Below are 17047 nucleotides of genomic sequence, written 5' to 3'. Positions count from 1 at the left end.
AATTCAATGAAAAACACCAAGACAAAAATGCTTTAAGTAAAAAAAGATATAACAACAAGTAAGAGGGAAAATGTCATTTATATCAAAACAAAAGATTACTATACTTAATAAAGTGCTTCTAAAAATAAAGGAGGTCATTAACAATCCTATAGCAAAAACTGACTAGAAAAAGATAAAAAGACTCTCCAACACTAGGAAAGTTCATCCATAATAAGGGAAATGCAAATTAAAACTATACAGATATATCATTTATTATCCCAAACTGGCAAAAATCCAAAAGTGTGACAACATACTACATTTGGAAAAATAAATAAACAGGTACTTTTATTTATGGCTGGTGGGAATTCAATATCAGACAACCCATATGGAAGGGAATAGAGCATTTGATGAAATTGCATACCTCTGTCCTTTACTAACAAGTCTACTTCTAGAGATCCCTTCCAATATACCCTGGCAAAAATATGAAAAAGACATTTACATGGATAAGATGATTTACTTCAGCAATTTGTGTATCAGCAAAAAACTGGAAATAACCCAAATGTCCATCAGTATAAGGCTGTTTGAATAAACGATTGCATAATCACACAACGAAGTACCAGGCATTTGTAAGAACAACTGAGGAAGATGGCTATACATCACTATGCAGTGATCTCTAAGATACACTATTATGTGAAGGGAAAACAAGAGCACAGGTAGTAAAATATGTATAGTAGGCTACCATTTACCATGAAAGAGGGTGATAAAACCACACACGCACACTTACTTATAATAACAAAAAAAAAACAAAAGATTAAGTAAAAAATTAAAAACTAAGAATATGACACAGACTAGACTTCTTTGAATATACCTTGCTTTATATATAGATCTGACTTTGTAATTATGTGAAAGGAAAAAGTAATCCCTAAAAATAAAAAGTAAAATGAAACGAACTTAAATGTACATATCCACAGTTGGTGGCATAATCACAGAATTGGAACTTTAGACTATAATAACCCAACTGGGCATCTCCATTGGAATAAACCATGAGGACAAACGGAATTGCAAAACGATCAAAATCTTCAATGATTTTCGGTAATGATATCGTTGCTGATTTGGGTACTATATTCTGAGACTATAACTGTTTTATGGAATAAAGCAAATGAATTTTTTGTGTCACTGAAAGCAAAGACTTTTGTCAGAGTTTAAAAGAAAAATAAATATAAAATCAACAAAGTTAAGTAAGAAATCTGTATTATCAAATTTGATTTGAATTTATTAGTATGAATTTATGAGGTAGTTTATCGAAAAACAAACTTTATTCCCCCACCTATCCACTGAAAGAATGGATTCCTAAGCAATGATCATCAGTATCTGTTAGTACCATTAGCTGAAGAGCTGAGGCAGAACTTTGGAACAGAAGTACAAAACCTCAACCCTCTGGTCACTATTGATACCACAAAAAGAGAGACAATTAAGATACTATGTGCCTTCTAGTGATACAGTAAGTAGTACCATTACCTAATAAGGACAGTTGCAAAAATGTATATACAAAGAGAATTGTAGCCTATTAAAGTATCTATTTAACATTCCAAAACTTACATATCAAAGATACCATTTTATCTCTAAATTAACATTTAAATGTAAAATGCAGCAAATCTGCCATAGGACAAGCTGCATAAATCATAAGATTCACTCATGGTAGCAGATGAAAAATAGCTAGCCGTTTCAAGGTAAAGAAATCACAGTTATACAGCCACCCAAAAATGACATTTGGTAGATTACAGCAGGGTTCCTAAAATATCTGCAGTCCAGAGCGACAGAAAATCCCTAAACTACGCCTTTTCTGAAAGCCAGTGCCTAATGCACCATCTTCTTGGCTTTCTCTAAGGTTTCAATCCCCACTCTGCAACCAAGGTTCACTGGGAGGGGGGGGGGGGGGGCGGGTTTAGATAAGAGAACAGAGGAACAGCCAGTAAGTGTTTTTGTTGTTTTAACTCTGCAAAGTTCTCAGTGCCACTCCTGGTGCCCCAAATAACAACCCAGATTCCTCTTCCTCTTTGCCTCTTTCCATAAAAATTTTCTCCCTGACTCAATCATCCTGTAGATATCCACTCTGTCTAAAATCAAAAAGGAAGCATTACCATGATCAAAACCTTTACTGAGCACTCAGAGGCTTAAGAAAGAGACTGTTTGAGAGGAAAAGAAGCTAAATTTTTGGAGTGGATGTATTATAAACACTGTGCTTTGTCATTCTATTTCCTCAAACTAATAATCTTTGATTTCGAGATAAGCAGTAGAAATCAATACTGAATGTCCATCTAAACGTAGGTCCTCCAATATGATCTAAATTAATTTGAAGAGTTATTTTACAAGGTTTGTGTGATATATTTTGGTATTTCCTTCTGATTAAATGCAGCTTGGTGCTGAACAAAAGCAACACAAAGAATCCTTATTTTCCTTAATGGTTTGGTTGAAACCCTATAGGTTGTTGGGTTGTTCTACTTGCTGTAGGGGAAAGGGTATTGTTGCTTGTTACAACCAAACACTGGTTTTGATAACAAAGTGATGTTAAAACAGGCTTCAACATGGAGCTTCTTACCAATGATCATTGCAGTGAATAGGTCTCTATATAAGAAATTAAACAGGAAAGGTTCATACCAGGCCTCAACTCCCACAACCGCAGTCACTATGTAGACAAAAGAAATAGTCTGGAAGGAAAATGCAGACAAAAGCATACAGAGTATTAACAGCTAGGAAGATCAGGCAATCAACAATGCTTTATGCAGCATAAGTCTAGGAAACAGTTTTAGTAACAGCAAAACATATGCTTAAATTTAATACTGTGGCAAGTCTTCTTGCCTTTGAAGTTGGTTGTTTTTTCTTTAATAACTAACTTCTAGACAATGCAAGCAAGGAGCCTGCTAAGGCACCTCATAAACTGGGTTACCCACAGGATGATCCAATCTGCCCATCCAATCACCCTCTTCAAACACACTCCAACTCCTGATTCTTTACTGGAGCCTCAGATGCAGAGAGCAAAATGGCGACACAAAAAGCTGGGATTCTAAGGCAGGGAGAGTTAATAGCAAGCCTTGGTAGTAAGAGAAAACTCCTTACTCACTGAAAAGCTGGCCATGAAGACAAAAAGCCAACAATTATATGTGCATAACTTTCTTCATAAAATCAACAGTTTAAATGAAGGTTTGTTAAGAAACTGTTCATTTTTCAGTGTAATAATGGCACTGTGTTTTATTTTTTAAAAAGAACTCTTACTACTTACAGATATACAGTAGCCTATTTATCACATGTCAAGATTTTCCTTTAAAATAATTGGGAGGTGGTAAGGTAAGGAAGAATATATATGAAACGAGACTGGTCATGTGTTAACTACTGAAGCTAAGTAACAGGTGCACAAGGGTTTCATATACATATACTTTTGTACATATTTGAAATTTTCCATAAATAAGTTTAAAAAATATATAAAATAAAAAGGGGAAAAAATTTAAAGCATCCATCAGCTCTAACCAAAAAAGCATAAGGTCAATAAAGAAGGAATGACAAACTCTCCCAAAAATTTATGGCAATGTTGAAAATTTAAGAACACATACTTACCACCTGGCTAATGTCATATCCCCATGGCAGGAAAAGAATCCCTGTGTTATACTTTTCCCAGTGAGATAGGATGAAAGAAAACAAAACTACCCATAGCAGGAGATAAAGAACAAAAACACTGACACCAGATGATCCTCGTCCAAAAATGGAATACACGGTGACAACAAAGTAAACACATGACCAACTATCCAGGCCATGGTCAAAAAGCTCCCCAAGCGGGGTGCTGGAATTGGTTCTACGGGCTTGCTTTCCGTCCACACCATCTGCAATCGAAACACATTGCACAGGGAAAGGTCAACGTCTGCACCAGAATGGAGAAAGTTGTCTTTAATAAAATGAAGAGAAATGCAACAAAACATATCGGCATATCATAGAAATGTTAATTAACTAAAGTATAAACATCAGACAGAATTATAAAAATCCAACCTTTAATTCCTACAACGCAAAGATTTCAGAAATAAAATCTGTAATCTCTCCAAGTTTAATCCAAAAACCAAAATGTTAAGTCACACTGAATGGTGTCTATTTTCCATCTGAAGCAGCATTCTACTCTGAACTCTAAGCATTGAACTCTGAATTCCTCCAAATCTGCCTAGTAACTGAGTTGTTCCACTACCCACAAATTCTTAACCCTCCAGAAAATACTCAATAGTTGTTTATTATAATTTATACTCCTTGCTCTAGGATCCAAAAACACTCAGTACTTCAGACATAACACCTATTTCATCCTGTTACATATCAGTCACATCTTTATAGGTGGACCACTTCCATAATTTTAAGTGTTTTCAGAAAAGGCTTTGTCAGTTCTAATGAGATGGATGAAACTGGAGCCCATTATACAGAGTGAAGTAAGCCAGAAAGATAAAGACCAATACAGTATACTAACGCATACATATGGAATTTAGAAAGATGGTAACGATAACCCTATATGCAAAACAGAAAAAGACACACAGATGTACAGAACAGACTTTTGGACTCTGTGGGAGAAGGCGAGGGTGGGATGTTTTGAGAGAACAGCATCGAAACACGTATGTTATCAAGGGTGAAACAGATCACCAGCCCAGGTTGGATGCATGAGACAAGTGCTCAGGGCTGGTGCACTGGGAAGACCCAGAGGGATGGGGTGGGGAGGGAGGCAGGGGGCGGGGGGGGGAAGGGGGGGGATCGGGATGGGGAAACACATGTAAATCCGTGGCTGATTCATGTCAATGTATGGCAAAAACCACTACAATACTGCAAAGTAATCAGCCTCCAACTAATAAAAATAAATGGGGGAAAAAAAAAAAGAAAAGGCTTTGCACATGGTGTTGAGTAATTATAAGAATTAAATTTACTGAAACTGTACAACACACTATGAGGGGGGCGGCGCTGCACTGCGCAACTTGTGGGGTTTTAGTTCCCCAACCAAGAATCGAACTTCAGCCCTCGGTAGTGAAAGTGAGGAGTCCTAAACACTGGACCCCCAGGGAATTTCCACAATGTAGTATTCTTATAGTATGTTGGCTCAGCGGTAAAGAATCCACCTGTCAATGCAGAAGACACAGGTTTGGTCCCTGGATCAGGAAGATCCCCTGGAGTAGGAAACAGCTACCCACTCCAGTATTCTTACCTGGAAAAATCCCATGGACAGAGGAGCCTGTGGGATACAGTTCATGGAGTTGCAAAAAAGTCGGACATGACTTAGTGACTAAACAACAAAATACTATTCTTGATGCTGTGAAGATTATAAAAATCTTAGAATAAACTAAGTTTGTACTCTCAAAGAGTTTAAAATTGAGAAAGGAGACAAAACATGACAGATATGCTGATATGATGAATCACAAGCCACAGAAGAGTACAGAAAAGTGACAAGTTCTCTTCAGGCTAGGATAAACTAAACTGGCTTTCCAGACAAGATGAAATCTGAATGGGGACATAAAGAATGAGTTGGATTTCAGTAGATAAGAGATAAAGAAGTGTGTCATTTCAAGAGGAGGGAGTATTATCAGCAAAAACACTAAGATGGAAAAGCACATGTGTGTGTAGATAACGCCAAGTGGTTTAATTCAACAAGAAACTATACATGAAGAGGGCAGTATCAAGAGGCTAGAAGGGAGATTTGAGCCCATTTTAAAGTATCAGGGAGTCTGAGGAGCTACTAAAATTATCTGAGTAGAGTAAGAAGAGTGAAAGCCAGGCAGTGTTTCAGGAAGACAGACCTGACATCAGTGTGAAGGACAGGATGTGTTGAGAGGGAATGTGGTGGGAATGAAAACCTGGAGGCGAGCAAGATATTAAGAAAATAAAAATGACAATGCAGTAAAAAAGAGGTGAGTCAGAAGGACAAGAAGATCTGGGTAACTAAGAAAGTGGTAGTGTTACCAGAAAGAAGAACGTCTGAAGAAGGAGCAAGACTGATAGAAAAGATGCTGAGTACAATTTTATATGCTGAAATTGAAGTGCTGACAGGATATCTACACAGTAATGTCAAGCAACTCAACTTAAGGGTAATTTACTAACAACTTAGAAGGTAAATAAAGGCTAGATACTAACATGTGAGTCAACTCAATAGTGTTAACGATCAGGATTACCAGGGAATAACCAAGGAGAAAGAGAAAGCACGTTGGAACACCTTCATTCAGAGGCAGAAACAGAGAAGCCTGGGGGTGCAGGGGAAGGAACAGTAGAGGAAGAGAAAGGGATAAAGAGAGGAAGAGGGAGAGAGAATATACAACCTAGCCAAAAAGGAAGGACAGAGACTGAATTATAAAAATTCTTCCTCCAAAGAAACAGTTTTGTTAATTAAATGGTCCAGTGGCTAAGACTCCACACTCCCAACACAGGCAGCCCAGGTTCATTCCTAGGAACTAGATCCCACATGCCGCAACTAAGTTTCTGCAGGCCTCGACAAAGATCAAAGATCCTGCATGCTGCAGCTAAGACCCAAGTTTACATGCCGCAGCCAAATAAATAAATAAATACTCAAAATTAAAAGAAGTAAAGAATTAGACTAATTGCAAATATTCAGAGTCAAGGAATTTAAAATTCCTTATCATTACTTTGTTTATCTAGCTCACCACAGTATTATCCCCAACGACTAGCTCAGACTGTGGCAAAGAAGGCCTTTAAAAATATTATTGAGGGACTATATGAAAGCATGAATCTCAAACTCCTGCCTGCACACTGATCTCTCGGTTATATAGGATTGGGAGCTTGTTTGCCCCCGAGTAGCTAAAATATTTCCTAAAAATTTTTTCTCATTATTTGCTGCCTTAATTTCCTATTCTCAGTGCCATTTCTGTGCAGTTACCACAAGTACTGAATTCATGAACTATGTAATGATTAGGTTTTCTATGTCTTCTCATTGAACCCATTCTGGCTCCATACATCTGGGGTCTAGATATGTCTCATAATGTGTTTTCATAAGAAAGGCAATTCAGCTCACATCCCATGTATCATGAAAAACACACAAACAAAATCTGGAGCAGTGCCCTGTGACCCAACACATTAATATTTCTGCAGCAAAACATAAGAACAGCCACACTGGTAAAATAAATGAAGATTATAAACTGTTAGTTCAAGGCAAGCTTTGCAACCAACAGTTCATGTTAGGTCAGGATTTTTGCCAGAATTGTGGCAACCTAAAACAGGTAGAGAACACAGTATGTCAAAAGACTCTTGCAACATGCTATGAAAAGTCAGAGCCTTCAGGTCACCCTCTCCTTGTCCCTATTCCTCCTGAGCAGTCCTTAGTAACCAAATTCTATAGCAAGAAAAAAAATTTTTTTTGACCATGCCACGCAGTCTGTGGGACCTCCGTTCCCTGACTAGAGATCAAACCTGGGCCCTTGGCCATGAAAGCGTGGTGTTCTACCCACTGGACAGCCTGAGACTTCCCTACAGCAAAATTCGAAAACCAGCTTATCTTTAATAACGAATGCACAAAGCCTCCGGCTCTAGAGTTTTAAAAAGAAAAAAACTAGGCTTTTGTATAATTCTTGATTTCATCCTCTTCCTTCCCCACTCTTAACAGCTCTGGCCACTCACCACACCAGGATTTAATCCCTGTACCAAATTATCCTGGTGTTACAAATACAAGTCATCTTTATCTGAAGAGACCTAAGCAACTTTTAAGTCAGGGTCTGCTACATCACATTCATTTAAAAACCATGTACTGAGTGCCTCCCATGTAGCAGGTACTGTTCTTAACACTGGGTACCCAGTGAACTAAATAAAGCACTCACCCTCAAGGAACTTGTACACACACACACACAGAGACACACAAATGGGGGAGGGGGTACACCACACAGCTTGTAGAATCCTAGTTCCCCAACCAGGAATGGAATTCCCACCCTGTGAAAAGCGCACAGAGTCCTAACACTGGAGCACCAGGCAATTCCCAAGGAACTTACATTTTAGAGTAGACAGACAACATACAAGTGGGTCATATGGTTTTAAGTGCAATGGAGAAAAATAAAGCAGGGAAGGAGACCTAAAGAGTGCAGGACAAGCCGTGCAGACGATCCCAACGAAACGCACTCTTGGCAGACTAGATGCTGTGACCTGGCCCAGTGGACTTCCCTGACCACTGCATCCACCAAACAAAATCTGATCACTGCTGTGTTTGTTCCCCTGCTATACTCTATTACAGCACCTTTCTCAGTATTCTGCAACTATCTGACGTGTCAGTACTGCTTCCCAAACTCACAGCAAAAATGATATCTTACTCCAGAGTTGGGAAATATTTTTTGTAAAGGGCCAAAGAGTATATAGTTTACACACTCTGGGCCAAATGGTCTCTGGTGCAACTACCCAACTGTGCCTCTGCCATAGGAAAGCAGCCACAGACATGCAAAAGAATGAGCAGTGAACCACCACCTACAGAAACAAACAATGGGCCAGATTTGGCCTACAAGTGGTAGTTTGCCAACGCCTATCCTATTCTCCAAATTCCTAGCAAATGACAATATTCTTCACAGAGAAACTCAAGAACATATTTATCAAGTTAAACAGGATATTAAAAAACCCTACTTAAAATGAATTAAGCATAGGAGAAAATGTTAACTTACTGGGTAGCTACCCTTGCTGACAGTTTTGCCAGCCATTGACTAAAATGAATGCTTGCCAATTTCTTACCTAGAGTGTAGGCCATGAAATTGAGGATGCCCACTACAATCCAGACCCAGTCGGGTACATGCTTGTGACCTGGTGCTGAAAGGAAAGCAACTCCAGTTTTAATGCAGTCTAAGTACAATTGTTGGAACCATAGCCTATACTGTCAAAAGAGAAATGTTTCTCTTTATTAAATAAAAGCTGAAATACTTTATATCTTAAATGCATAACTAGGTAAATATTAGAATATATCAGCAAACTCCGACAAAACCCAAGAAGTAACTGCCCAACCCCTCATAAACAATAAGCATTTATTTTGAGCTTTAATTGTAACTGAAGACTGACTGTTCTTCTTTACTTGAAAATTACTTAAGTGTCTAGAATGAAAAATAATGTCTTTTGAATTTAAAAAATGCTTGTGTTTAATCCAATCCTTGTTGTTTATGATTATACTACAAATATGTAAAGACCTTCAACCTATACTCTCTCACTAAATTATTAGCTGAACAAAAGACCTTCAGATTTGGGTATAGATAAATCACTTCAACTGGATGATTTAGTCATCAGGATCATTCTGAAGTATCTGGACCTCACTTTTTCCCCCTAAGAACAAGTGAGTTTCAGCAGGTCTGGGTTCTAGCCCTGGCTCTGTAATCAACCAACAGTGTAGCCTTGAATATATCATTTAACCTTTCCTGATTTCCACTTCCCAGAAATACTGGGACTAGATGGTCCACTTGGTCCTTCACGTTCTATGACGGGGAAATATATATAATAGTTACATATTTTAGAACTAAGTAAATAATTTTATTTAGTCAAAAAATACTATTTCTAGTCACAAAGATTTTGAGGCTGTTCTGAGGATTGAAATACATTTTTTTTTAAAAACCCACATAATATCAAAATTGTGCTTCATGAAATTTAATCTTTCACATGGTACTTTATGACACTCAACTACTATTTTATTGCACATAGAGAAGAGATGGTTAAAATTTTCAGTTTATAAAGTCAAGCATAGGTAGAGTTTCAATATTCAGAATTCTTAAAGTCATTAAATGTTTGAAACTCTAAATTCTCCTACAAACACAAGGTTTTCAGAGATTGTTAGTTTCTCTAGGTCAGTGCACAAAAGTCTGCTGAACCCATAACACAGATGAAATACAGTATTAAAATTCCTGACTACATCATTTATAAGTATTCTTATTGGAAAATATATCCTCTAACTTAGGATGCAAAAAACACTCATCTACCTCCATCTTTCTGTTCTTCTCAACTTCATTCGCCTGTTGAGGAATTAAAAAAACTTCTGTCTCCCACATATCCCCTCCCCGCCAACCCCAAATACACTCCAAATTCTCTCTGGCCAGGGCAGAAGCTGGGTGTGGAAGGAAAAAAAGACCAACAGGTCTGAAAGAAGACGCTGGGAAAAGGCTGAAACTGCCTACAAAGGAACATTTTTCCTCTCCTCAGTAAGAGCCAGACTTCTGTCAATAAATATTTAAGGTCTACCAACCATTTTCAGGGGGCTTCCCTGATGGCTCAGTGGTAAAGAATCTGCCTGTAATGCAGGAGACCAGGGTTTGATCCCTGGGTTGGGAAGATTACCTGGAGAAGGGAATGGCTACGCATTCCAGTATTCTTGCCTGGAAAAGTCCACAGACAGAGGAACCTGGCAGGCTACAGTTCATGGGGTCACAGTCGGACATGACTGAGAGATGAACATTTTCATTTCACTTTTCAACCATTTTCTGAGGAAACTGGGAGTTATTAAATGCAAATACAAATGCTGTGCAGAGGGCAAGAGAGATCATGTTCCCTCTATAAAAGGGGAACTTTTATTCAATAACTAGAAAGAGGGAAGGGATAATTCTGGTAGGTTTGTTGGGCCTTGCTTATATTCTTTTTAGGCAAAATGTCACAGTCCTAATTTTCCATCTTCTTATAAATCTAATTACTCTTTATATACAAAAACCTCACTGCTTTTTAGATAGCATATCCAAATTCTAGAAACCAAGTTGGTTTCTAGAATTTGGATATGATGGACAGGGAAGCGTGGCGTGCTGCAGTCCATGGGGTCACAAACAGTCAGACATGACTGAGTGACTAAACTGAACTGATAATACTCAAAACTTTTCAGAATTGCAAGCATCTTAACAGAATCAGAAAATAGCCATATCTTATTTTCTATTTAAGATTTTATATTAAAGATATTTAAGATTTTATATTAAAGCAATAATCATACCTGAAGCATAAAAGTCAGGATCAAAGTATGCCATAAGTAGAAAATTGAACACAACCAGCAGAAAGCCAGAGAAGGTTATCAGATTTGGAGCCAGCCAAGTAGGAAATACCTATTTTTTCCAAAATAATTACAAAATAATTAAAGTAGTGAAATCTCTGTCCAGTACATACCACAACATACAAATGTGTCATAATAAAAGCTATAAACTTGGATTATATGTAGGAGTTATATACATTAAATTGCAAATCATAATCTCCAGTTAATAGAAATAAGCATTTCTGTTTTCTAAGTAATTGTATAATCAACAAACTTTTATAATCATAACATATTTTAGAAACATTTAAGAAGCATTTTATAAATATAATAGATCGAGAGTATAAGCTTATACTTCAGTGATAAGATAAATCAAAAGGTATGTGACTAAGGGAAGGGAGGATGGGAGAGGCAGTTTCTCTAAGTGTCTTATTGTTACATCTGCAATACTCCAAAAAACAGTTTAAAATACTTAAACTTTACTAAAACCCAAATGCATGCGTATTAATCATCTCACCTTTACTACAGTGTTCCAAAATGGGTGCATGACATACAGAGAGAGTGGGTTGGTATCCACAGCACTGTACTGTTAAGAAATGAAAGAAAATATTCAGAGTTAATCCTTGCATAACAGCACATAGAACAATATTTCTCAAATGAAAATAACAGTATAAAAATAACCTAAAGAATATATCTATTTATATGATGTCCTTATCTAAATAACAGAACTAGAAAAGCATGAATGGGGCAAAAACGGCCAAGTACAGCCAGATTTTTTTTTTACTCAAATCAGCTTTAATAATATTACAATGTGGCAGCAGAAAATTTTATATTGCTTTCAAGTGTTCCCCTACTATGCAGGATAATAAGCGCCCTGTGCATTCACACACAGACCACTCAGACAACCTCCTTCATCACGCTCAACTAATGGTAATCTTGCTGCTTCACCCTTTACACCATTACTAGTGGTGCAATCTTGGGCAAGTTATTTAAATCCTCTTAGTCTTTTCACCTATAAAATTAGGATCAAAGTTTTATCTCAAAAGATTGCCATAAGGATTAGATAAACTAACATCATACATGAAGCACTTAGAAGAGTACCGAGCCCACACTAAGTGCTGTATGTATAAGCATTATATATCATTAAGTGTGTTTTGAGCACCAAAAGAATGACAGATCCCTTTACAGCAGGAAAATGGATTCCTTAAATAAACAAAGGAAGAAAAGAACAGGTTACATTATATTCAAAGGTATGCCCCAATTGCTGAGCTATTTAGTGAAACTTTGAAAAATTCTAACAAAATATCTGTATATAACTATGTAATACTTTCTAAGAGTCATGTTGATGACTTATTCATCAGAGATACACATACTGGAGTGCCTGGCATGTACGAAGCATTCACTACATTCAAAGAAGAAGGGATACAAAATTGGGAATGAACAATTCTCATCCTCAGGGACTGGGAATACTACCTAATTTAACAAGCTGACATTTAAAAGACAGCATACTAGTCAAATGCTTGAAAAAAGTTTCAACTGTGTTTTACACTTATGTTCAACATGACTATAAAATAAGTAGCAAGCACTTCATCTGATTTTTAAAAAATCATCATTAAAGATCAAAATTTCTTCCTGAATTTTTTTTTTTGCCCCACTCCTTCCCGCCCTACCCCTGCAACTTTACCACCCCCGAATCCCACTCCCTTCCTGAACATTTTATAGATATGCAGGAAGTTTTCCATCAGTGTTTCAAGATTCAGAAGTGAGATGGAGCAAAAAGTAAATAAATAGAAATCATTTAAAATACTGCTCACAAAGAGTCAGCTAGTAAGTCAAATGTTTATTCAGCAGAACCCATGTCTGAGTGCCTCCACTTCTCCAACTCATTTGGACGAAATGGGATAACTCAGAAGAAAATGATGAAGAAGAACTCTGTTCAGAGTAAGAAGCTCTGCAGCTGCACCCAGACACTCAGAAGAAGCCCCCCTTACACGAATATTACTGTCTGTGCTAAAATCAACTTCTCCTTGCACGGTTCTCTACAGTCTACAAAGCTTTTCCACGTAACAGATACCATGACATCTGAACCTCTGCAAAATGAACGTGACTGCAACTGAGAGGACCACCTGAATTAAAGTTTTCAGATTGAGGACATACAACCAATATGAACCCTGAAAACTGCCGAAGACAAAGTGGGGAGGGCCCTGGCCTCTGTTTCACCAAGGTCCAAACCCAGACCCACATGATGTAGCCAGCAGGTCACATAAGCGGGAAAACCAGACATTTCAACTCTACCACCTGCTGCAAAGTACAAAAGTTGAAAGAAGTCCAAATTAGAAGAACACAGTTCAAGACATCACACAAATAGTTAATACAATGTACAGAGTACAATGCTTAATTCAAATGTTTGCTGAATGCGTCTCATTCAGCAGCTTTCCATAATTCGAACTTGGATCTAAAAGAAGGTCATTTACTCATGGTATTTTGATTAGAAAAGCTCCTCTTTTGTAAATTTGGAGTTTTACCTCTAAATCTCTATTTCAGGGGAACAGTAAAAGTATGAAAAGATTACAAAACTCAAAACAAAATGGTGTCTGCCGAACTGGATTTTTTACATCTAATAACAGCTGATAAGCTCAAGTATAGTGAGAAAATTTAATATGAGATTACAAAAGGTAGCCAACAATAAACCTAAAGAGTGTTCTGCGGTTTAGCCTTACACACTTGAGTATTTTTTTCAAGGTCACATATCACCTGGTATAAACAAAGAAACTCGAAACTGTCTTGTGAATCAATAGGAGGAAAGAAGAATAAGTCAAACCTTTCATATGCCTGAAAAAAATAAGCAAAATGTAAACTTTTAAAGGTGCCAAACTAGATTCAGTTAATGCCTGTCAAATATATTTTTATTTTCTATTGGAATGATGTTTTGGTAGACACCAGAATATCTGACTCAGGTAATAATCCCCTGTTAAGGCCTGCAGAACTTGCTTGATCTATTGGGTTGGCCAAAAAGTTCGTTCGGGTTTTTCATTCGTCCCAAACGAATTTTTTGGCCAACCCAATACAATCTGTTGGGCTTCCCTGGTGGCTCAAAGAGTAAATAATCTACCTGTAATGCGGGAGACCTGGGTTCAATCCCTAGCTTGGAAGATCCCCAGGAAGAGGGCATGGCAACCCACTCCAATATTCTTCCCTGGAGAATCCCCATGGACAGAGGAGCCTGGCGGGCTACAGTCCACGGGGTCACAAAGAGTGGGACACGACAGAGCGACTAAGCACAGCACAGCACAAAACAATGCTGGGCCAGACGAAGCCAGTGCCCTGGAGAAACACTTGCAAACCACAGCCTGAGTTTGAGAACCATTACAAGGCAAAATCTTAGAAACACAACAGTTCAGGAGACATGTAGTTCTCACGTGCCTGACTCTCGCCTACGGGAATAGGTAAAAGTCATCGGGCCTCTTTACATTTTTAAATTTCTGGCCATGCCTCATAGCATGTGTGATCTTAGTCCCCCCACCAGGGACAGAATTCACACCCCCTGCAATGGAGTCCCAACCACTGGACCACTAGGGAAGTTCCAGGCCTCTTTTTAAATGCCTCTGGTTACCAAAACACTCATTACTTCTAAAAAGACCCCAATCCAATGCTAAAACAATTTTTCTACATGATAGCAAAATCCTCCCCTCGCCCCATACTTCCTATCATGTTTTCAATTTCCCTTACACAGCTAAACAGATAAGGTTCTGATTCTTCTTCCAAATAATAATGCTTTCTATATTTGAAGATGGTTCCTGTCGCACTAAATCTTCTCTTCACCTGGTTAAAAAATCTCACATTCATTGTGCTGCTCCTCTCCTGTCACAGTTTCATTCCCCTTCATCACCAAGGTCGAGTTCTCTAGACCAGAAGTTGGAAAACTTATTCTGGAAAATGCCAGAAAGTCTAAATATTTTAGGCTTTGCAGGCCATATGGTCTCTGCCACTGAAGCAGAAAGAAGTCACAGAAAATAAGAAAACAAATGGGCATGCTGTGCCAAAACTTTATTCCCAAAACAGGGTGTCTGAGGGCTTTAGTCTGACAACCAGTGCTCCAATCAACCTATTTTGTTGTTAAACCAACACAAAAGTGTGATTCAGGGTAAAAGGAACATTTCAGGTGGTGCCTGAGTACAAAGAACAAGAACTATTAGCCCTTCCTCCTCAATAACTCATTTCTCTAACAGGTGCTCAACATAGTATTAATTTCCCAAGGAAATAAAGTCATTCTGCAACTTAGACACAACTTCACAGTCACCTGAACTCCTCTGGCCTTTCTCATACAGACTGCAAAGCCACCTTTCTCTACATTCATATGAAGTTAATTATTGGAACCTAAGTGTAAGACCTTACATTTACCATTTTAACACTTCATCCTGCTAGAAATCACTCATCTTTCTGATCTCCTTGGGGGTCAGACTCAGTAATCCATGTACTAGCTATGCACCCCCAAATTCTTAGCATGTAAAACTGGGCTTCCCAGGTGGCTCAGTAGTAAAGAATCTGCCTACCAAGCAGGAGACACGGGTTCAATCCCTGGGTGGGGAAAATCCCCTGGAGAAGGAAATGGCACCCCACTCCAGTGTTCTTGCCTAGAAAATCCCACAGACAGAGGAGCCTGCCAGGCTAGTCCATGGGGTCAAAAAGAGTCAGACGTGACCTAGCAACTAAACAACAAACAACAAAGAACAAAGCTGTCATATTAGCAACGACTTCATCTAAGTCTCTATAAAAATGTGGATCAAGGTTGAATTTCTAAACAGTCCCCGCAAGATGCTATTCACATATTTAGTCATTTTTACTGGGTATAGAATTCTGTACTGTCACCAAAGGCAATTAGTCAACCTAGCTCACAAAGAAAAGTCTTAATGAAATCCAGAATTACCTTAGATAATATTTTGTCAAATATTAGAAAGTTGCAAGACCTTTTTTCTTTTTCTTCAGTACAAGTCTGGAAATAAAGCAGGGTTCATTCTTCATTCATTCATTCATTCATTTATTAAGTCAACAAATACATGTGACTGAGTGCCTATGACTGTGCCAGGCACTGTGCTACGCCACCAGAAAGAGTGTAGTGAACAAGACACAGTGTCCTGTGTTCACCAAGCCCGTAGTTTAATGTGAGAAAGATGGCAAGCAGGAAAACAAGTCATAATCACAACTGTGATCAATACCATGAAAAGCAATAAATGGGGTGCTGTCCCAGAGGACCAGAGGACCAGGAATGTATCTAAGGTGCTCAGAAAAAGCTTCTCTGAGGAGCGGACACTAAAGCCGAGTCCTAGAAGATAAGACAGGTAAAGAATGTATAAGACAGGACAGTGAGTAAACAAAAGTGAGGCTATTAAAGAGAACATACTGTTGAAGATTCCATTTATATGAAGTTCAAAATCAGACAAAATTGATTTACAGCAAAAAGAGATCATAGTAACAGTCTGATGAGAGGGACTAAATGGGGGCCCTCTGAGGTGCTAGAAACAATTCTGTTTCATGACCTGGGTGATGGTTACATGGGTATGCATAAATGCAAAAATTCATTAAATTATATACTTAAGATCTGGGCATTTGTATATAATTTATACCTTAAAAATGAGAGAGAAAATAAAGAATATATGTGTCACAGTATGCACGTGTGTGTGTGTGTGCACAGTTTATAGGTAAAAATTTGGGAAGGAGGGAGGGTACATGCCAAGACACCTTCTAAAGCAGAGAACAAAACGTGGGAAGACCACAAAGTGGAGGAAAACCACTCCACGGCTCATGAATGAACAAGGAAGAGTGGTATGAAATGAGACGTTGGCAGACAACACCCAAAAGGTCCACAGTGAGTTTTATTTCATCATAAGCCCAATGCATGTCCTGATTTATATTTTTAAAGGATCACACTGTTTATGGTACAGAAAATAGATAGGAAGGTGGCAAAAGTGCAAAACAGGTACAAGAGTGCTACAGTATAACAGGCCAGTGGCAATTACTGGTTAGGCCAGGAGCAGTACAAGACTCTACCGCACAACTGCACTCATCTCACACACTAGTAAAGCAATACTC

General features: G+C 38.2%; 1 protein-coding gene across 1 annotated transcript in view; it reads right to left on the bottom strand.

The window, feature by feature from the left end:
* SELENOI (selenoprotein I) overlaps nucleotides 1–17047 on the bottom strand; it is a 45518-nt gene that overhangs the window by 15423 nt on the left and 13048 nt on the right. The window contains exons 2-6 of the mRNA XM_065928727.1: nucleotides 11475–11543; nucleotides 10925–11033; nucleotides 8707–8781; nucleotides 3592–3854; nucleotides 2579–2687 (exon numbers count right to left, since the gene is read on the bottom strand). Coding sequence (XP_065784799.1) covers nucleotides 2579–2687; nucleotides 3592–3854; nucleotides 8707–8781; nucleotides 10925–11033; nucleotides 11475–11543 — 625 coding nt within the window. The remainder of the gene's footprint in view (nucleotides 1–2578; nucleotides 2688–3591; nucleotides 3855–8706; nucleotides 8782–10924; nucleotides 11034–11474; nucleotides 11544–17047) is intronic.

Source organism: Muntiacus reevesi, chromosome 3 (genome assembly GCF_963930625.1).
Source record: "Muntiacus reevesi chromosome 3, mMunRee1.1, whole genome shotgun sequence".
Lineage (NCBI taxonomy): Eukaryota > Metazoa > Chordata > Mammalia > Artiodactyla > Cervidae > Muntiacus > Muntiacus reevesi.
This window is presented reverse-complemented; position numbering and strand designations above follow the sequence as displayed.